The sequence below is a fragment of the Tachysurus vachellii genome, chromosome 2 (genome assembly GCF_030014155.1).
Source record: "Tachysurus vachellii isolate PV-2020 chromosome 2, HZAU_Pvac_v1, whole genome shotgun sequence".
NCBI classification, from domain to species: Eukaryota; Metazoa; Chordata; class Actinopteri; order Siluriformes; family Bagridae; genus Tachysurus; species Tachysurus vachellii.
The window spans coordinates 9489308-9512070 of record NC_083461.1 but is presented as its reverse complement, the minus strand read 5'-3'; the positions used below and the strand labels follow the sequence as shown (position 1 = coordinate 9512070).

The 22763-nt window shown below is 39.6% G+C and overlaps 1 protein-coding gene across 3 annotated transcripts in view; it reads right to left on the bottom strand.

Moving 5' to 3' along the window:
- The window catches only part of usp54b (ubiquitin specific peptidase 54b), a 120007-nt gene that overhangs the window by 64752 nt on the left and 32492 nt on the right, over nucleotides 1-22763 (bottom strand). For all 3 annotated transcript variants that reach the window (XM_060895898.1, XM_060895906.1, XM_060895889.1), the window contains exon 2: nucleotides 7495-8194. In XM_060895898.1, the coding sequence (XP_060751881.1) occupies nucleotides 7495-7641 (147 nt within the window). In that variant the 5' untranslated portion in view covers nucleotides 7642-8194. The remainder of the gene's footprint in view (nucleotides 1-7494; nucleotides 8195-22763) is intronic.

The window sequence follows — 22763 nt, the reverse complement described above, 5'->3', positions numbered from 1 at the left end:
TGAATGTCCATGCTCGGAAACCACGTAATTTGGACCAGCTGGAGCAATTTGCAATGGAAGAATGGGCTAAAATCCCTCAGGAAACCTGTGCCAACCTAGTAAAGAACTACTCTAAGAGGTTGTTGTCAGTTGTGGCTCAGAAAGGGTTCACTATTGACTATTAATGACCGGGGGCTAATAATTTTGGACGTTTCATTTTTGCCCTTTCTTGTTTCAACTCACTATTTCAATTAAATATCCTAATCAAACTTAGTGGAGATTTTGTCTTTGTTATTTTGGAAACAAACACACTATAAAACACTTGTTGTTAATGGTCATTTCCATGGAGAAATCAAGAGTTTTGTCTAATTTCATAAGGGGGCTAATAATTTTGGCCTCAACTGTATATATATATATATATAAGTGAATATCATTTCATTTGGGTCTTTTCCATTTATACACAAAATAAATACCTGAGACAAAATATTAAACATTTGCAATTAAAGATTTATTTTTTTTAATTTTAGGATTTTTCTTCTACTATGAAATTTATGTTTTCTTTGTTTAAGTAAAAGTGAAATTATACATTAGTTGATATTCAAATGAATTTCGTGTGTCTAAGTTTTGCCTAAAATGTGACTGGGCTGCAATCTGCAGTACACAATGTCATGATAACAAAGAACATACTGAAGGTCAAAGCAGAAAAAAACACAAACACACACAAAACAAACAATCAAAGGCACACACAAACACCTGTGAACACACACACACATGCACACAAACACACATGCACAAACCCACACAAGTAGACAAAAATAAATACACACCCAGACACAAAACCGCACACACACACACCCCCACAGACACAAAACCACACACACACCCAAACACACACACATGCATAAGTAGACAAAAATGCACATGTAGACAAAAATATACACAAAACCACACACAGACACACAAACACACACAAAAAAAAATCCTTTTCTCTTATATAAGGAAAGATTCTTAAGGAACTGGAATCTTTTGCATGTGTTTTATTCCTGTTACACCACATCAATTTAGCAATTCTCATTATTTTGAATATATTAAACATTCACACATGTTGTGGAACTGTTATAACGTCACTGCAGCTGTAAACAGTCATTAACACCAAAGCATGACCAAAAACATATTGAACAAATAAATTACAAGTTTCTGAGACCATTACTGCTAAATAACAATAAATGAACTGAATTAAAATCATATAAAAATGATATCTGTTTCTTAGATGAATAGCACCATTTCTAAAGCTGTTTATTTGAATCAGAATAGATTATGTCAAGCTGCGAGCTCTTTATTTCGAGTGTGTTGATATAAAGCAGAAACATTTGGCCATAGTGTATCTGAAGGTGAGCAGCAGAGTATTCTGGGTAACAACAACACCCCCTTGGCATGTAGCAGGCAGTGTTCAGTAACGGGCCTGATCAGTGTACGTCCTAAAAAAAAAAACTCAGTAATAGCGGCACCACATTTCAGTAAGTCCTGTAAATGAGAAAAACATCCAACAAAATTCACTAAGCTAATGCACAGATCTTAATCTGTTATCTGACCGCTTTTACTCCAGCCTCAGCTTGGTTCATGTTGATCTAACACGCTGCATGAGAAACAATTAGACACTAAATATAACTTTGATGCAAATGATTCAGTTTCAATCGTGTCTTTAGGCAGTGACACTGAGCTCGGCTAATTTCTGCTTTATGATGATAAACATGTTGCTACAGCTGCCCTTAATACGTTAATGTGGAAATTATACACACACACACACACACACACACACACACACACACACACAAATACTGTACATGTACACACATACTCACATGCATATATACACAGAAACACAGACAAAAGAATGTGCGCACACACACACAAACAAACATGCATACAGAAAAAAACACAAACACATCCATACACATACAAACGTGCGTACATAAAAGCATACGCACAAAGACACATGCACAGACAAACAGGACCACGAACTCAAACATGCAAACCTGCACACGCAAACACATGCACACACATGCACACACACATGGTATAATGAGTAGAAGACCTGTGCTCCTTCCCAGTGTCAGTACAGTACAGTAAAGTCTCAAACAGTCATGAACTAAATGAGGATTTTTCATTAATAAGCTTCTTTCTATTTACTGCACTGGAATAAATAACAATTATATATTACACTGAATACGTTTTGCAAGGGAGCATCCTTACTCAGCTGTGAGACAAAACCTGATGCAAAAAAACTTACTCATGAAGACTTTTCTTATTAAATCCTTCAAACAGTATTTCCATGTTCACATGGTCAAAACTATTTATTTTGGGGAAATTTTCAACTCTACTATATTTATTGTTTAAAATGTGAAACTTATAACTGCAGTGATTTTTCTGCATTCTGTAAACACACTTGAGTTCATTTCTCTGAAGAGATTTGATCATAAAAATCCATTTTTTTATATAGTTTAGAGTGACTTGAATATAGAATTATTGAACGTACTTTTAAAATGAAACAAGCAGCAAATTGCGTTAAGAAAAGAGAAACACACTGAAGGCCACTTCCTTAAGCTCTGCACGATAAGTCGTGATTCCCCAAAGCCACGCTTTACAATAAACGATTAGTCTTATTGCACACTATGCAATGGTCACACAGAATATCTTTTGACCAAAAATGAGTTTCTTTTCATTTATCGGTAATTATAGGTTTATAATTATAGACTAAGAGCCTCAGTCCAATGTAATTAATGCTGTGAAACATGTCTCTATTAACAAACACGTCTGTATACTGAAAAGTTTAGTCACACCGGCAGTTTAATCTGAAACAGAGCACAGTTTGCATGGTAATGTCAGGGGGACCCAAAAGAGCTGAGATTCCTTACTGTGCGTAATAGCGCATGAAAATAAATAAAGTGAGTCGAGATGGCTGTGTTCTCTATGCATTTTTTGTGATGACGCAAGATTAACGCAAAAGCACTGACGTTCGAGAGAATCAAGTCAGTCTGAAACCAGACTAAAAATGCAGTGGAGCTGGGAATAATCGCACTCAGATCCAGACCCCAGCATACAGTACATGCTCCGTTTGATATCCACCTTAATTCAAATGCAAATACTAAAAAAAAATTTTATATCATAAAAATCCAACATGACTTGACCATGTGCTTTCAAAGGCCTGAATAAACACCATGCTCTCATCTGAACTTAGCAATGATCTCAGGTCAGTGGGTTCACAACCACATCAACAACCTCTGTACTGTTCTACATATATTTTACATGCTTAATTGTAACATAACACTATAGTTAAAGTTCCCGTCAATGGTGACATCCTCATGAGATTTCAGAATGGAACTGATTTATGTTAATTCTAATTGAATGGAGTACGCTTACACTGCAACGTTTAAGCTAGGCAATAGATACTTGTTTAAATGAAGTTTAGTATAAGTCATAAAATCACATTTTGATGAGAAATGTAATATTTTTATGTAAACTATACTTGGTTTCGTAATTCTAAATAGCTGAATACTTTGTTCTGTGTATCTGCAAAGAAAACGTTTCTTAGTATGAAGGAAAAAGTAAGCAAATTAGCTGCACCTTTCATTCAGGAGTAAAACATAAATCCACTTTGAGGATTAAAATAAATCGTTGTCCCTCGTTGGTTTTTAATTGCCCTACTACCTTCCAGGCTTTTCCAGGTAAGTCAAGGTATTTCTGCCTCTCTAATTTCCAGGTAATTTCATCCTGATTGTATAAGCTTCTGCTGTATGAGGAGACATCTGAAAAAGTGGCCTTTTAAGTACTGCAATCATCATAAAATTTGGATTTGATCAAGCTGGCTGACACAGGGATGAGATTAATGAAGGCAGAGGGACGGGGTTATCCGGTCCAGAAGAGAATGAGCCGAGGCCTGGGGAAAACCGAGAGGGACAGTTACGTGTTATGGTGAATGACAGAAGCTTCTTATTCAAATGAGCTGTGATAAGACTTAATGTGCACACCGCCTTATTGCTCTGCTAATGACTAAAATCACACTGATCACCCCAAACAGGTGCACAGACAGACAGGGAAGACAGGCAGATCACTGTAAAACACCACTAATTGGCAAGTAGAAAAGAAAATCGTAGCTGATGGTGAAGGATGATTCAGACTAAACATATGTTGCATCCTGACTGCCCATCTACCAATTATTTCAAACAAGCTGATGGCTTGTTTTTTTGCAAAGTAATCAGCCTGACTCCAGTAAATATCCCAAATGCATTTCTGAAGAGTCTGTCCACACAAGCTGTTCTTCATAGAAATGTATAATTAATAACACACTGAGGTGAAGCGTTAATACAGCAGAGCCAAGCTTGTCTCCTTGGTTTAAAAACTGTGGATAAAAAAACTTTCCAGCTATATTAAGAGCCAAGTGTGTTACTTAAGATACTGTGAAGAAATAGAGATGTAATGGAGACATGGTGCAAAGGCCACACAGAGCTATCATATGGTTACAGACACCAGTTCCATGCCTGAGTTCTTCACCTAACTATTATTTAAAGCACATGTAGTTAGCTCACCTCATCCAAACCATATTTTAATTCAATTTCCTCTTTTGGTTAAGGAGGCCCTGTTAGTATAATCATATGTCCTTTTGTAGAAGCTATGCAAAATGCCTTGTCCTCCTTCTGGTTTTATATCAGAATGCAAAGGACACTAGGGAGCACAGACCAAAATGAGCAAAATATCACACATATACAGGTGCTTAATAACCTACAATGCAGCAAAAGGCCACCTAAATCCCATTTTAGTTCAATCTCCAACTCAGCCTCCCAAAGGAGTAGCAAACGGATCGAAATTCATTTGTATTTCCCTTTAGCTATTAATACACCCCTATTGTGAGACGAGGGAGCGAACCTTTGCTCCTACACCTGGTCTGTTTAAAGAATCAGGAAACAAAAGCATCACTACTAATCACAGTTCATGCTTCCCAGTTCACTTGTGTCTTTTTGTGTGAAGAAGCTGAATGAAGAAAGTATGTACCTAAAAATGTGCCATCACTGTCCAATCCAAAGTACCTTACAATGTTAGTCAAGCGCAGTCTATGCATGACTGGACCAATCACTACCTCCACCATCAACAACACCTCCACCACCAACAACACCTCCACCACCAAGAAATCCTCCGTCTCCACCAACAACAATAACACCTCCAGCAGAAACAACAACTCCACCAACAATAACAATAACACCTCCACCAACCCCTCCACCATCAACAACACCTCCACCACCAACAACACCTCTACCACCAGCAGCTCCTCCACCACCAAGAAATCCTCCATCTCCACCAACAACAATAACACCTCCAGCAGAAACAACAACTCCACCAACAATAACAATAACACCTCCAAAAACTCCTCCAGCACCACCACCAACAACACCTTCACCCCCACCATCAATAACGCCACCATTTCTAACACTCAAGATTGCTATACACAGAGATAAAAAGAAAAAGGAAAATTTGTTCGGAGAAAAGTTGCATTTAAGTTGCCTCTTTAAACTGAAAATGGCAGTCTACAGTAGTCACTAAGCTCCTGGGGTCTGTCTTGTGTTAATGACCACCAGCAGCACAGTACTGGTGGACCTCAGAGTCAGCGCAGAGGTGTAGGGCAGCAGGAGTTCAGAGACACAGCAGGGCAAGGCCAGTTAGTGATTTGTAAGTGAGAAGCAGGAGATTTTCTCTGAAATGGGCAACAAGTGTAGCTGTTGTGTACGGAACACTGGGTATAGTTAAAGACCCTAGCAGTTAAATTCTGAATACTGTATGTTGAAGTGTGAGGTTACGACAGCATGATCTTGGGTTTCAGCCTCTTTTAAACAAATTAAGGATTATGTGGAGCAGTGCTTTGGAGCACAGAAAAAGATGTTTTTGCATGTTTTCAAATGTTAATATTATAAAACGTACAGAGCTGTACATAAAATGTCTTTAAATTTATACTGGTTCACCAGGGAAAGAGGTTGACACATGCATGTTTTGGGGGTGTTTCCCTTGTCTCTCCTTCTGTCCTTCAGTTGTTTTATTTCATGGTTATGCTGCATTGGGTGCTCACTGTGCTTGTAGAGTGTGGATCACAGCGCTGACAGGCTGGAGCACAGACCAATGTTTAATTCATGGTCAGACAGACGCCTAGGCAAGATACTGGATGGTGTAAAAGGGAACAGCCTACAGGAAGGACCCAGATAATTGTATTCTATGCTAAACATGCTAAGAATGAGAAGCAGTGACAGCACACTTTCTGCACAGTGAGGCAGAGAGACGGGTGACGAATCAGCTCATCATCTTCTGGATGAACTCTGCAGGAGCTCATTCATCTCGCACGTTAAATGATGATCTGTGATGGTGTGTGAAAATGACATGCTTATGGTATATTCTGGAGTCACAAAGAAAAAGATACCATTGCATCAGTGCAGTACAGCTTCACGAATCAGTGTGATGTGGCAAAAAATATCATATTTATACACAACACTAAAAAAGAATTTAAGATGCACGATATGTATTATGACTTAGCATTGTAAAAATCCACAAAGTTATGCATTGTTCATTCATTTGATTAATTGTTTTCTCTTACTGTGTTTTTAAATCCTGACCTAAGCACATTTAAAGTTATTTTCCCTCCTGTTTTGATATTTCCACAGCTTTAATTGTCTGCCATTCCCCCTCTTTCCTTCAGTCTCATGTGTTTGCCAATGCGTTGGCTTCCAGTCATCATTACGCTGGCAATTAAGCTGCATGTTTATGATATACTGAGGGTTCTGCCTTGCCTCCTGATGCACAGGTCTTTCTTTTTTACCTGCTTGTTAACTATTTTCCTGTTCTAGTGCTGATGTGCACACAGGCACAGCTCGAAGTGTTTGGCTTTAATTGGATGGACAGGTATGAATGTTTGTAGCTGCTCAATGCCTCGTAGCTTCTGCTGTTGTACTTTCTTAAGCTTGTGTGCAGTTGTCATTCTGGTACTCATGATTTCTGTTGCTTGTTTGTTACAATATACAAAAATAGTAACTGCAGGGAATGGACAATGGTGGCTGCCTAATGACTTAAATGTTTAGTCGTCGAAGTCTACAAGAAAAGGTAGGATTACTGGGAAAACGTTCTTCAAAGGTGGACAGGAGAGGGATTAAAAAACATTTCCTGCACACACCTTTTTATAGACAGATATTTGACCACATGGCATCACCACATGGTGGTATGTTAACCTGCCTCTGTACTCTACTTTGACACGACACACATCCCTTTGTTTAGTGAGCTAACATCATCTGTGCTTATGTAGTATTTATGAATGGATTACTGTGTTTTCACTGTCGTGTTCTTGCTGCTACAGGAAAACACCACGCAAACCCCACGCATCACCTAAGCCATAAATTAAAGCAGCAAAACCCCAGTGTAGGGCAAGTATGATTTGTGAATCATGTTATTTAACTGTCTGAGAGTGGAGGTGCTCAGTCCTACCTGCAGTGCACTGTTGAGGAAGCAGCTGTTCTGGCCCGGCTCATTGCTCAGGCCTTTGCTGGGGGCGATGGAGTTCATGGTGCGCGGATTTGAAATGCTCTGCAGCCCGCTGCTGCCAGACGCAAAGTAGTTCCGCTTCCACGACATGGATGCCGCCCCGCTCCCTTCTCCAGTCACCACAAAGGCTGCTTCCTTCTCCAGCCGATCGCGCAGGAGGAGGAAGGCATCCTGAGCGGGTGTAAGTGATGCAAGTGTGCGATTTTAGAGAAGTGTATGGGTGTGAGACAAAAACACAGGCTGGGATGTTGGTGTGGACGTGCTCCTATGTCACTCCCATGTGAGGGCGGTGTGTGGGTCTAAAGTAGTGTTGTGTGTAGCTTAATGAGTACTGGAGTCGCTAACAGGTGTGCTAACAGTTCAACAATGTTTCTCCTTCTGCGTTTAGGAGGAAGGATGTTACAGAGGCGTGTTTTTCTCACAAATTTATCCCAACCCGTATATAGTGGCAAAGTGACATAAAATGCAACAAATGGCTTAGACTTTTTGAAGTTCCTCCGTGGGTTGTGAGTGTGCCTCTAAGTTGGTGTCGTTGTTTTACTTCAGTCCAGGACAGCATGTGCTCCCTTAGCCAAGCCTGCACACTCTTTAACCCCTTCTCACCATCTAGTCTTGTGGCCAATATCTCTTATCTCTGCTCAGCCTGTACAGAGAGAGAAATAGAAAAGGAAGAGACAATAAGTCCATAGCACTCTCCCTAAATAAAACTGCAGAAAGGGTTAGAAACAATGTGTTCTATTAAACTTAAGAACAAAACCATGGATTTTTATCATCACACATTTTTTACAAATGAAACAACTTCTCTCTCACCATCTGCTACCTTTCTTCATCATCCGCACAGCAGGATCCGAGCTACGGCTACACGATTAATTGTATTATAATGGTGAATATAATTTTTGCCTTCCTCGAACAATTAGTTAAATAGAGACGGCTGCTTTATCAGTGAGTTTAGCTTAAGTTGAATAATTGATTTTTATTGACTCTACTAAATTAAATCATGAGCTCCTCGTTAATATGTTTTAAACAGCATGCTCCGACCAGCCGAACCTCTGAAACATGGTATAAGACCACAGACAAAGTCCTACCTATTTAAATAACAATAATTACGCTTGGGGAACATTTTTTAAGGTTGTTTTTTGAGGTTTCACTGATACAATAAAATCTTTAAACTTGAAAACTTTAGATCGTTTAACAAAAGATAGAGATTATTGTTGAACTGAATACACAAATACTCTTCCAAAAAAGCAATGAAATAAATGAGTAAACTTTCAAGGTAATTCAAAGGAAAAAATTTCCAGAAACAGTGCTAAAGAGTGGGGGGCACGGTGGCTTAGTGGTAGCACTCACACCTCCAGGGTCGGGGTTCGATTCCCGCCTCCACCTTGTGTGTGTGGAGTTTGCATGTTCTCCCTGTGCCTCGGGGGTTTCCTCCGGGTACTCCGGTTTCCTCCCCCGGTCCAAAGACATGCATGGTAGGTTGATTGGCATCTCTGGAAAATTGTCCCTAGTGTGTGATTGCGTGAGTGAATGATTGTGTGAATGTGTGTGCCCTGCGATAGGTTGGCACTCTGTCCAGGGTGTATCCTGCCTTGATGCCCAATGACGCCTGAGATAGGCACAGGCTCCCCGTGACCCGAGGTAGTTCGGATAAGCGGTAGAAAATGAATGAATGAAGTGCTAAAGAGTTAATAGACATTCATTGTCCACTTTACTAGAGACACTTGCACACCTGCACCTTCATGCAATTATCCAATCAGCCAATTATGTGAGTAATTATGAGTGGCTTTGACCATAGTAGAGGTGTTTGTGCCAGATGGGCTGGTTTTGATTATTTCAGAAACTGTAGATATTTTGTGATTTTCACACGGCATTCACTAAATTCCAGAGGTTTCGTTACCACGACGTGAAGTGGGTGTGTTTCTGGTAGGGATGTACCGATACCACTTTTTCTCTTCCGATCCGATTCCGATACCAGAGTTTGCCAGTATCGGCCGTTACCGATCCGATACCTGTGTTCTTTTCTACCTTTAAAACTAAAGAATGTATACAACTCGTTTAGTTATTAAGATTTATTTGTTTCTGGCAATGAAATACAAAAATGCCCATTAATGTATGAAAAATTAAAACACAAGAAACCTTAAAAAAGTATTAATGCAGTAGCAAACTACTTTTAACAGTTAGTGGTATAACAATCTAAACCATATATACTGCAATTATTAAATTAAATTATTTTCTGAAGAAAAGGCAATATTTTAAAGTGAATCTTATATTAGAACTCTTGAAACACAATGCAAAATGTATTAAACAGTAAACCTTGCACCCAAATGAGCGACATGTTTAACGCGCTTTGCTAAACTTGCCTGTCTGTCGCAGGCAGTTGTGCAACATATTTCCTATAAAATGTATTATATTTATTTACATTGATGTAATTTAATATATATAAGTGTATTTTTCAAGCAACAGTTCAAGCAACAGTTAGTTAATTGACATTATTCAACCACCACGGACATGGGCGTCGGAAGTAAATAAAAAGTGGGCGTGTCCTGTCCCACACACATATAATGGTTCCGACGCCCATGGATTTCAGGAAGCAGGAGCGTGGTCAATGCTGTAGGTAGAACGCGGAATGGAGTTTAATTTATTAGGGCATTCCTCAAGCGGAATGGATTCGACTGGCGGCGCTATGAAAAGTGAGATACCCATGACCACGGGTATCGGATTTGGATCGGTCACGCACCACCGATACCCGATCCACTCAAAATGCTTGGATCGGCGCTGATACCGATCCAAAATATCGGATCGGTACATCCCTTTCTAGGGTCTTGGAAAAACGCCCTCTTTCAAAAAAAAAAAAAAAAAAAAGCATACCTACTATGGATAATGAAGGACAAAAAGGTCATACAGGTAGATTTTTTTATTTTTTTATTTTTTTTAGGGTTAAATGATCAAATAGGCCACGCCTACCCGATGACGCAATCTGTTACGCTGTTCTGAAATCCCTGGAAATAAGTGCATCCCATTTTCACACACACAAAAGTCTCTGGAGTTTACGTAGAACAATATGGAAAAAAATCTATTAGGCAGCAGTTCTGCAGGTGGAAATGCCTTGTTGATAAGAAAGGTCAGAGTCGAAAGGAAAGACTGTTGTCAGCTGACAGGAAGGTTAGAGTAATTCATCAAACAACAACTTTCATCTAACATCTTTACAGGGAACAGAAAGGCATCTCAGAATGTCAAACCCTGAGCAGAAGTGTACCACTCCTGTCAACCAACAACAGGAATCTGAGCCTACAGTGACCACTTTATTTAAATTACTAATACAAACTAAGACAAAATCAAACTGAATCAAAATATTCTGATTATATTAAATGATCAAATGTACCAAAACTACAGATTACCTCATAAATACTGAGGTACATATAATAATAAATATTGAGGTACATATGTAAGAGGTAAATATACCTCTTACAAAACAAAGAATATTCAGTAACAATAAAAACATGCCCGAGTTGATTTGGGTGTTTTTTTCTAGTTTTTTTTTTTGCCATAAAATCCATTTACAGCCAAGTCTGAACATCCTAGCAAACGTAACCAGTATTGGAACAAAATGAATGATGTCATCCATCTTCATTAAACCCCAAATAATCAATTATTCATCATACTGTATCATTTATCATATAAGATAAAACAGAATGGAGTTTCGATATAGGTTGATTGGCACCTCTGGAAAATTGTCCGTAGTGTGTGATTGTGTGAGTGAATGAGAGTGGGTGTGTGCCATGCGATGGGTTGGCACTCCGTCCAGGGTGTATCCTGCCTTGATGCCCGATGACGCCTGAGATAGGCACAGGCTCCCCGTGACCCGAGGTAGTTCGGATAAGCGGTAGAAAATGAGTGAGTGAGTGAGTGAGTGAGTTTCGATATTGCACAGATATAAAACAGTATGAAAGAGAGAGAAAGGGAGGGAGAGAATTACCGCAAGGCTGCAGAGTTCCTCCAGCCTGAGCTTATCTCATGTTTGGGATACAGCTTGTGTAGAGTGTGAAGGAGAGGGCAACTCTTTAGATGCTCATGTGAAAAGTGAAGTATGTGAAGCAAAAGTGAGAGATATGAGGCAAGTGTTACACCACCTTACACACACAACTCTTCCCTCTTTCTCCTCTCGCTATTTGTGGCACAAAGACATGGAGTGCTAACACACTGCTAACATGTGTGTACTCATTATACACTATTTTTAATCATTACTCAGCATCAGATGTACTATTGGTACTGAGAATTATGCAGAACTAACAACTCTTGAGCATTACACACATTCCCTCTCTACAACACCCCTTTTTGAGGAGTAGCCAAGTTGTAATACACAATTAAATATATTTGTCTTTTTATTTAAACTCTTTATTGTTATATATCAATAACGATATACTAACACATTCAAGAAACTACATCCACATTCATGGATCAGCCATCCATTTGGCAATGACATGATTGCATAAAATCATGCTGATACAAGTCAAGAGCTTAAGTTCACATCAAACATAAGAATGCAAAAACATGTGATCTCACTTTCCCCTCGACAGGGTTGCTGGACATAATTGTTGGGAGTATTTCAGAAACCGCTCATCTCAATGGATTTTCACACATGACAGTCTCTAGAGTTTACACAGATTGGTGCAACAAACAAAAACCCTCAAGTGAGCAGCTCCTGTTCAGATGGAAATGCCTTGCTGTTACTGTAAGTAAGGTACGAGTAGAATGGTCAGATGGGTTCGAGATGACACTAAGGCTTCTGTAACTCAAATAACCACTCTTTACAACCATGGTGAGAAAAAATGAATCCCTGGATGTGTGAGACGAGAAAGCTACCTGCTGCGCCATGGTAAAATAAAACTAAAATTAACTAGCTACTGTATAAAAAGTGACCCTAGGGTCTAGGGTCTAATTCTTGAAGACCTTTTCACAATCCACAAAATATATATCACACATCACTTATGGCTTTTCTAACAAAGTACCAAAATCTGTAGAGTTATATGACGAAAAAGATCAGATTTTTCCACTTAAACTTAAGTTTTTAACATTGAGATACATAGCAGATGCCACCCACTGAGGCTGATTGGCAGAACAACTTACTAGTCAAAACTGGCAGCAAATAAAGTCACAAGGAAATAAAACCCTGACGAAAGAAGAATAAAGTTTCCACTGAAGTTTGTTTAATTATTATGCATTTAACAGCAACCACTTCTGAAATTTGTCCAGAAAAAGAAAGCTTATTAATCATGATATATCTAAAGCACTGTACTGTATTAGGTTTTTGGCTAAAAGAGAAATATATAACAAAGAATAGATAAATGAGAAGTGCTTTCTGAGGTATATGTAGGAGTACACTTGTAAATGTTGATTATAGCATTCCTTTAATAAAGACAAGTGTACATAAATTGGATCAGAGTAAAACTGTAAAGGTACGTTTTCCTAAAATATAAAAGATACATAGCAAAGATTAAAAAATGTGTACAATTCAGGTGAACCCTAGCAAAAAGAAAACAAGCACAGTTCAGTACATAGTTCAGAGTGTGAAATGTGTATAACGGTATAAACCTAGCAAAGGCACAAGCACTTGTAAGAGTTTAACTGGAACAGAATCAAATACATGATGACGCTGTGAGTCCTCTGCTTTAAGGGCAAGTGTTCAAACAGGACGGAAGCCTTTAAAACTGTCGTACAGGGTTTACCAGGACACTCTCACTAGATTCAGGGTCACACCATTACCAAGCTTTTATTTTCCCAGCATTCTGTCCATGTGACATGTTGTGCTAGTTATAAAGACTCCCTGTCCATTAGCCACTAAGGTCACATGCTGATTAGGTACAAATCAAGGCAGCATATTATTACCGTGCCTGTGTGCTTTTACATTTGCATAGTGCACTGTAGTAGAGAAAAGGAAGTAGATTAACCCTGAGCAGACCTCTTCCTGCAGAACCGCAGCTCTATCTGCATATTATATAAAGTCTGAATGAGTGGTGCAAGCAGCCTCTTTAACAGGGCAACAATCAGAAGCAACCCCTCCTCTCTTTTTTGTAATTACATTGTGAGTCCTGCACACTGCAAACAGGGAGAGCTAATCAACCCTCGGTCAGAGCACTATTTAGCATGTTGCATAACATTCCCAGTGCACAGTACATTGTGCCTAAAGCACACACACACACACACACACACACACACACACCTTTTCTTGGACAACTCATCCCTTCTTTTTAACTCAGGAACACACAAACACCCGTATACAGACACTCAAAATCTCTCTTTAATTCCATTATCTGGCTCGACTCCAGTGCCAAGCTGCTAGGTGAGGAAAGGCCTTGGCAATCTCAAAGAGGGCAGCAGGGTTACATCATGGACTGCCACAACCATAAAGGGCTGTGGCAAGGGCTTCCCTTAGCCTTCATCCTAGTGCCATGATAACACAAAAGGTTTAATATGAATGATCACATCAGGAGATTAGTTTACTAGTTCACACGGAGGCTCCAGCCCTTTCCACCTTTAAGACTGGCAAGCAATTGCACTGCTGCTAAAAGTATAATCAGGAAGCACATATTAATGCTTCTTTCGACAAGACAGGAACAGAAACACCCGCTCCATGGCCCCCTTTCAGTGCCATGCGCCCGCCCCGACATATGATGCATTAGCTGTCAAGTTTTTGTCCAGTCGACAAAATCACAACACTGAACTTGATTTTATTCACTAGGAAGAATGTCATTAAAAAGGTGAATTAATATTTAGTTATAGTTTCATTTTCATCACAGGGGAAAAGAGTCATGAAGTGGTGTGGTCATGATTTTCATTTTTTTTTTGTCTTCGAGATTAACGCAGCATAGGCAAAGCACATACACCACGAACAAGAGCCATCTGGAAAAGTGAGGCGAATATGTTCTCAGGCTCTCAGGGGGAGTGTAGGAGGGCAGCACTGCAGCACGTTCACAAAGGCAAAGCCACAATCATTAACACAGCATTTCACACTGCCAGGACCCTATACACACTAAGGAGATGGCAGAAGCCCTGATGCTGCCTTCACACATTAACAGCAATAATAAAAAAAAATAAATCACTGCATGTTATAATGTAGGAGGGCACAGTGGCTTAGTGGTTGGCACGTTCGTCTCACACCTCCAGGGTTGGGGGTTCGATTCCCGCCTCCACCTTGTGTGTGGGGTTTGCATGATCTCCCCGTGCCTCGGCGGTTTCCTCCGGGCACTCCGGTTTTCCAAAGACATGCATGGTAGGTTGATTGGCATCTCTGGAAAATTGTCCGTAGTGTGTGATTGCGTGAGTGAATGAGAGTGTGTGTGCCCTGTGATGGGTTGGCACTCCGTCCAGGGTGTATCCTGCCTTGATGCACAATGACGCCTGAGATAGGCACAGGCTCCCCGTGACCCGAGGTAGTTCGGATAAGCGGTAGAAAATGAATGAACGAATGAATGTTATAATGTAAACCAGGCGACAAGTGCCACTGAAAGCTGCAGAAGAAGTTGTTAAATGTTACAATCATGTAAGAGCGGGTTATAAAAGTTATTTTGATTTTTAATTGCTACTGTAAAATCATGAATAAACGAATGAATGAATGAAGAAGGGAGAGGAAGAGAACTTGCTATGATATAGAGAAGGGTATTCAAAAACAGGTGTGAATTCATGCTTCATTTCCTGTAGGCATTTTTAAAGTACTTGTGGTGGCCTGGCTCAAGTCACCTTACCCTCAGGTAGATTTGTAGTTTCAATTCACTATTAGGCCTAGATATGATGGGCGCCATTTGTCTGGCTTCAATTTGTCTGGCTTCTTTGTTTACTGTCATGTTGTTTAGTTTAAATTAGTGTTTTTATATCACTAAAGAATATCTAGTTTAGCATTTAGCTTAGCATTTAGCTAAAACTAGAATGCCCCCTTGTTTTTCACTAAGCACAGCACACAATTTGACAGTTTTCATCTCTTACACTCTTTCACTTAGTATGCCATAGTTTTCAATGATTTTTTTTTCTTCTTTTAAATACTTCAGTGTTTTTATTTTTTCAATCAGTAGCTATTGTGTAGTAGTGAAGTGCTGGTTTATGGTGGGTGCCCATAAACCCCTTTGAGGGTGAAAACAATTTTCTGACTGCATCATCTAATACCACCCAAATATTCAATATAAAGCATAACAGGCAAAAATAGTATTTATTTAACAAAGCCATAACTATAACTATGTTTTAAAATGTTTTAAAATGTAGATTTTATAACATTTCTTTACTATAATTGCTATTTTATTATTTAAAATTGCATTTGGATTTAACATTGATTTAATGTATGCTTGTCTTCATGTTATAAAACAAAATCCTTCCTACTTCCTTTAAGCTATTCAATTGAAGTGACCGGTTCGTTAGGAGTATAACTAAAATAAAATAATTAAATATTAACTATTACAATGATAGGCATAGAAGCACTATGACATGCACTGTCTTCATGTCTTTGGTTAAAGTATCACTAGGTATCTAGGGTATATTCATGGACCCTAGATGTGAAAAGTGACCATTCTCTGTCATAGAAAACGTTCTAGAGTGTGGTTAGAGTCATTGAAGGCGTTCTTTTCATTAACCTTGCTACATATCAAAGCAGCAAGCGAGCCTCTAACCATCACCTACTGCACTTAATTGGCAGCAGGGAAATTGACGCATATTCAGGGTAATTACTCCTGACACTTGAATTTGGTTTGAATAGAATTATGATGGCGAGCATCATTTATCAGAAGTGAGGTGGATGAAAAGAACTAGAAAAGCTTCATACACACACACTTCCTTCACTGGATTGTTGCACTGATTATGTTTGTCTGTGATCTCATTTGTCTCAACTAAACTAACTCAAGACAGGAAATGGATTTCAATATCCTGCTGTTTTGCAAAAGGTAGGTCTTCAGGTCTGTCTTAACTAAAATGTGGGTTTTAATGGCATTCCTCAGCACACGCTAATTAGACAGGACAACAGTACCGTGTCAGGTGAAAGAAAAAAGTGCAATCTACTGGTCTATCATGCACTTCAATGTCATTATCTAAGGAAGACAGCTGCAGTGGGTGGAAGGGTTTAGGAAAGAAACTCAAAATCAAATAACTACCAAATGCCAGAGATGTGATGAGGCAGAAATGACTTCTTCATTTGCACATGAAGGCCATAAACTTTCAGGGCAAGTCTCTTCAAATCATTGGTGAAATTGTACCGAATCCAAAAAATGCTGATGGTTAGGACTTGTTAGAACTAGACTAGACCCAATGGGAGCAAAACAGGAGTCGTCTACGCTGGCATCAGAATGGAGTTAGGTTCAAACACAGCAGCACAGCAATGAGAAAATAAATAAACAAAACATCCAGGGATTGAAACTGAGCAATTAGGCAGCAAACAGCCAGGATTCATTGAGACTGAGATGGAGATTTCATGGGAAGTTGTCATCATTCAGGTCCAGAACATGACCTGAACCTCTAGCACAAATGATGCGTGGGACAATGTGCTGCCTGGCATGTCGCTCGTCGTTGAAAGGGTTTGCGTGACTGCTGCTCCTGTGCTCCTGTGATCTCCTACAGGGAGTGTCATTGATCACTGAGGGCTATTTTGGCAGGCCATGGAGGTCTCCAGGGTGTGAATGAAGCTCTGGAAGACAGCCAGAGTGATGGAAGGGACTCACGACTCTCCTCTCTGTGCAGGCAGAAGGGACGAGCGGCACTTATCTGCAGGGGAGGCGGAATGGGCGGAGGAACGGCGCTCAACAACTGAGCAGCACAGATGGAAGCTGTGCACTTTAATTTCAAGGAAGGTTTTAATGACTTTAAACTGATCAATTCCTGACCTGGCAGTGATGGAATTTAGAGGCAAGAAACTAAACTGGTGTATAAAATGTACAAATGCATTATTTAACACTTTCTTTTCTTAAGTCGTTCTGCTTTTTTTTCCGACCCCAGCTAAGTCATTGCTCAAATTAAAGCATCTAACCAACATGTGGCCAAAATCACAAAAAACATCTGCCGGTATGCTTGGAACTGGAGGCGTTTAATTGCAGTAAAGAGGCGTTAGCATTTTTCAACGTGATTAGTGACTCATTCATTCATTTCATTCATTCATTTTCTACTGCTTATCCGAACTACCTCGGGTCACGGGGAGCCTGTGCCTATCTCAGGCGTCATCGGGCATCAAGGCAGGATACACCCTGGACGGAGTGCCAACCCATCGCAGGGCACACACACACACACTCTCTCATTCACTCACGCAATCACACACTAGGGACAATTTTCCAGAGATGCCAATCAACCTACCATGCATGTCTTTGGACCGGGGGAGGAAACCGGAGTACCCGGAGGAAACCCCCAAGGCACGGGGAGAACATGCAAACTCCACACACACAAGGTGGAGGCGGGAATCGAACCCCGACCCTGGAGGTGTGAGGCGAACGTGCTAACCACTAAGCCACCGTGCCCCCGCTGATTAGTGACTCCTGTTGCAAATTTGATTTAAGCCCTTCCCTAGCAAGGGGCACGCCATGTCATATAATGCATATCCACCGCTCACCAGCCAAAACTTGCTGACTAATCGCACTCCTGTTTTCCAGCAAAAAGAAAATTAGCAAGGATGCTTCCAACTTTTCCTCTCATGCTACATGGAAAAACAGATATACTGTATTAATAACCTGAGCGTCCATCCATCCTTTTGGCCTGGTACTTCAAAGCAAACGGGAGAAGTTATGGCTTTTAGAGGAAGTCAGTTAAACAACACAGGCAGATACTGACAATAATGCTGACTTTATGTGCTAACGGAATGACCCTACTTCCCATTTCTGAGGTTGTAATTACAAGTATGCCGTGTTTACATGCTTTGTTGAAAGAACGTGAATATTGACAACGATGACAGGTTCATTCATGCCTATTTCTTTTTAACTTTTTTTTTTACATTACTCAGTTATCTATCTCGCTGAATGTAACTGAATTTTGGTCAAATTAAAATGCATTTAATTTGTGCTGTAAAAATCGACAACATGCATAAAATGGTTGCTGATCTACATAAATGAAAAGGACCAACTCGTCAAGCACTAACAATTAGCTGCATTTGGAAAAATAAATAAAACCTGTAACTCAGTATAAAAACTATACTCTCCTCTGCTATGTTGAATGTAGGGGACCTCGGTCTTCTGAGAATCTCTGGAATCAAAATGATCTCAGAGTATGTGAAAAAAGTATGTGAAAGCAGCATAAGCACAGGGAGACTGAGCACATAACGAGAGAGCTGATGAAATGATTCCACAGTCTAGTTCTATTTACACACTTTGCCATCTGTACAATTGTTTTTGTTATTTATTTATTTATTTATTTATTTGGTTAAATCTCTATATTTCATTCTGCACATTAGATTTAAATTTTATTTTCCCAAAAGTCTTGGGGATCAATAGGATGTTTTCTGGCAAATCTGAGACAAACCTTTATGTTCTTTTTGCTCAGCAGCAGTTTTCGTCTTGGAACTCTGCCATTAAGGCCATTTTTGCTCAGCCTCTTTTTTATGGTGGAGTCATGAACACTGACCTTACACTGACTGAGGCAAGTGAGGCCTGCAGTTCTTTGGATGTTGTTGTGGGGTCTTTTGTGACATCTTGGATGATGTCTGCAACTCCTGAGAAGGTTCACCACTGTTCCATGTTTTGGCCATTTGTGGATAATGGCTCTCACTGTGGTTCGCTGGAGTCCCAAAGCTTTATAAATGGCTTTATAACCTTTTCCAGACTGACAGAGCTCAATTACTTTCTCTCTCTCAAACACTTTTTCACACAGGGCCATGTGGGTTTGGATTTTGTTTTCCCTTAATAACAAAAACCTTCATTTAAAAACTGCATGTGTTTACTTGTGTTATCTTTGACTAATATTTAAATTTGTTTGATGATCTGAAACATTAAAGTGTGACAAACGTGCAAAAAAAATAAAAAATCAGGAAGGGGGCAAACACCACCGTGTGTATACACACACACACACACACACACACACATATATATATATATATATGTTTTGTTTTTTTTAGGTTGAACTGCAGTGTGAATTTGAGAACTATACACCACACAAGCCTTCATAATGCACATTATAAGGTGCCACTGAGGTGTTTGATATTTTCTTCACTCTGGCATGTGGCTACAGAAGTATTTTTTTCAACCAGGCATAGACATATTAAAGACAACAGTAGACTGAATCTATGCTTAAGAAATAAATTAATTAAAAATACTCAACAGATTTCCTTTTACCTATGAAAACCAAAACCAAGACATCAAATTGTTCATGTACCACTTCTTGTCTGTCAGTGCATTGTACATTGTTTAATCTAATAATATACAAACAATAAAAACTGGTCATCTTATGATTTTCATTAACTGTGACTTTTAGAAACAAGTCATGGTCACATATAAATATACTGTATGTGTATGTCACATATACATACAGTACACATATACATTACACTTTAGGTGACAATAAGACATCGATGATTTACCTTTATGAGGAGATTTCTCTTCCTCTCTTCCTCTTTGGCTCATTTCCTCACTATATCCAAAAACACAAACCCAAGATGACAGGGGCTCACAGGCACAACAACATGTCTTCACATCTGAGTGCATAAATGTGTAAGGAAAAGCTTACCAGGTTGGAAATTTGCCATGGAAACACATCTCTGAACAAACAGAAGAAAGCTGGTGCATATGACAAGAGAGGAAAAAAGCAGGCTTGAAATGCGAACCACTAAAATGGTGTAATACTTGGCTTGGTGACGTGCGTCTTCCAGGAATATTCTCCCCTTCCTGCCTGGAAAATGTTTCACGGCTTAACGCTGCTTTTAAGAGCTTATGTTCTTACATTCGGCACTGAGGATTTCACCAAACACGAACAGTGCCCAGGGAGAAATATCTCTATTTTAGTAAAGCAAATGCTACAAACTGCCTTTTTGAATACGGTTCAGAAGAAACACTTAACACTGTAACTGAAAGCTCTTATGTTTATGAATTTACAAGATAAAAATCAATTTATTAAATCTGAATAGCAAGAAGATGAGTTCTATTGTTAATATGTGATAACATAGCCACCTAAGGTCCGGCCTTCCTTTAGTATGTCAAGAGCAACACTTAAAGTTAAAGGTAAAGTCTGTGTTTTTGAATAGTGCATTTGGCAATGAGCAGAACCGGTCTCAGAAAAAACATGTGCTATCCTTCACACTACTGAGTTGAAAGTCAGCATGAGAAATGAGAGGCTCAGCTGGTGGGAGGAAATTGGCTACGGGTAAATTGGGTGAAAACTGGGTTAAAAAAATAGCCGTATCGTAGAAGTAATTAGATTGTGGATCCACTGCCGGTTCCTCTGCGTACAAAAGGTCAAAGAAACCTCTTTAAAGTAATAACAGTAATATTTTATGAACGGATATTTACTTTACCGTTTCCATATAGGATACTGATAGACTAAATATGTTTTGTTTTTTGAATTTGGTTAAAAAAAAAAAATCTAGAAATGATGCTTGTTTCAAACAAGTGTTTTGTGACTGAGGTTCGACTCTATATCAAGGTACAACCTGAGAGAAAGAGTTATGCTGTAGCTGTGCCTGCACTAGATCAGGATATAAGAGATCTGGAGGGGGCAGAAGATGAATTACTGCAGGAACTGGAGAGACACAGCAGCACGCTGATGAACAGAAGATCACTTTTTATGATAAAGAGTTCCACATACATCTCACTCCTGAAGAGTAGACTCTGATTCTTGAGCATATGTTACTGCTGGTCAACATTTCAACAATTCCTGTGATAACCAGTGACCTAAATCTGGAAGAGCACAGAGAGTATAATCTAATATGCTCTGGTGTATGACACACACGCACACGCACACACACACAAACACACAAACACAAGAGCAAAAAATCAAAGAACAGAAATTGGGACAAATATTACTGGCAGAATGTCACAGAAAATCTGAACTGAAGATGTTTGTGCTTATGAAACTGGGCTATAGGATTGTGCAATATATAATGATGTAATCATTTATATATCATCACTACAATATTCAATATGACACTAACTTCCATTATAAGCTTTTTACACTTATCCAACTATAGCAGCTCCTAATTGTACAATTTCAAAAGGTTAGAATATATGCATCTGGACAAAAAGCAACCTAGCATAAAACTGAACAGGCCAGAAATGGTGGAATAAATGTACTAACAGTGGCAAACTCCCTCTCCAAAACCCACCCTGGCACCAAACCACACACTACTGGTTTTAAGATATCGTTCTAATGAGAATCTCAAATCTTGGACAGACACATGGACAGAAAGACCACTATAGACATATAAAGGCATGGAAGATGGCAAAAACTGCAGCTATCCAAAAATCTGCCTTGACTTCCTAAACATATCTGAAGACACGTTAAGAAACATATTTGTATGCCAAACGGAACAGAACCTGTTGAACAGCTTTATACGATTTGTGTGTGATCGTGCTGTAACCTTGATCCAGTTTGGATCGATCTCAATATCCAATCAGTTTATCTGCTGGTTATATTGATAATTCCATATAAATCCTACAAATAGTTTAACTCTCGTTCGTGCACTAATAAGAATCCTGGATGAACAGACGGACCGACAAAACCGAAAATATAATGCTTCCCTCAGTCAGTGGCAGGGGCATAAACAGACAGCAGCATAAGATTCTACGTCTGTTAACAAATATCTTACAGAAGATTCATTCATTCATTCATTTTCTACCACATATCCGAACTACCTGGGGTCACGGGGAGCCTGTGCCTATCTCAGGCGTCATCGGGCATTAAGGCAGGATACACCCTGGACGGAGTGCCAACCCATCGCAGGGCACACACACATTCTCATTCACTCACGCAATCACACACTACAGACAATTTTCCAGAGATGCTAATCAACCTACCCTGCATGTCTTTGGACCGGGGAGGAAACCGGAGTACCCGGAGGAAACCCCCGAGGCACGTGCAAACTCCACACACACAAGGCGGAGGCGGGAATCGAACCCCCAACCCTGGAGGTGTGAGGTGAACGTGCTAACCACTAAGCAACCGTGCCCCCCTTACAGAAGATTATTTTTTAAAATTTTGTAGAAGCAATTGCAACAGAACTTCCAATACTTGTGAGAAAACTGCTCAGAATGATATGAAGAAGCTTTGCT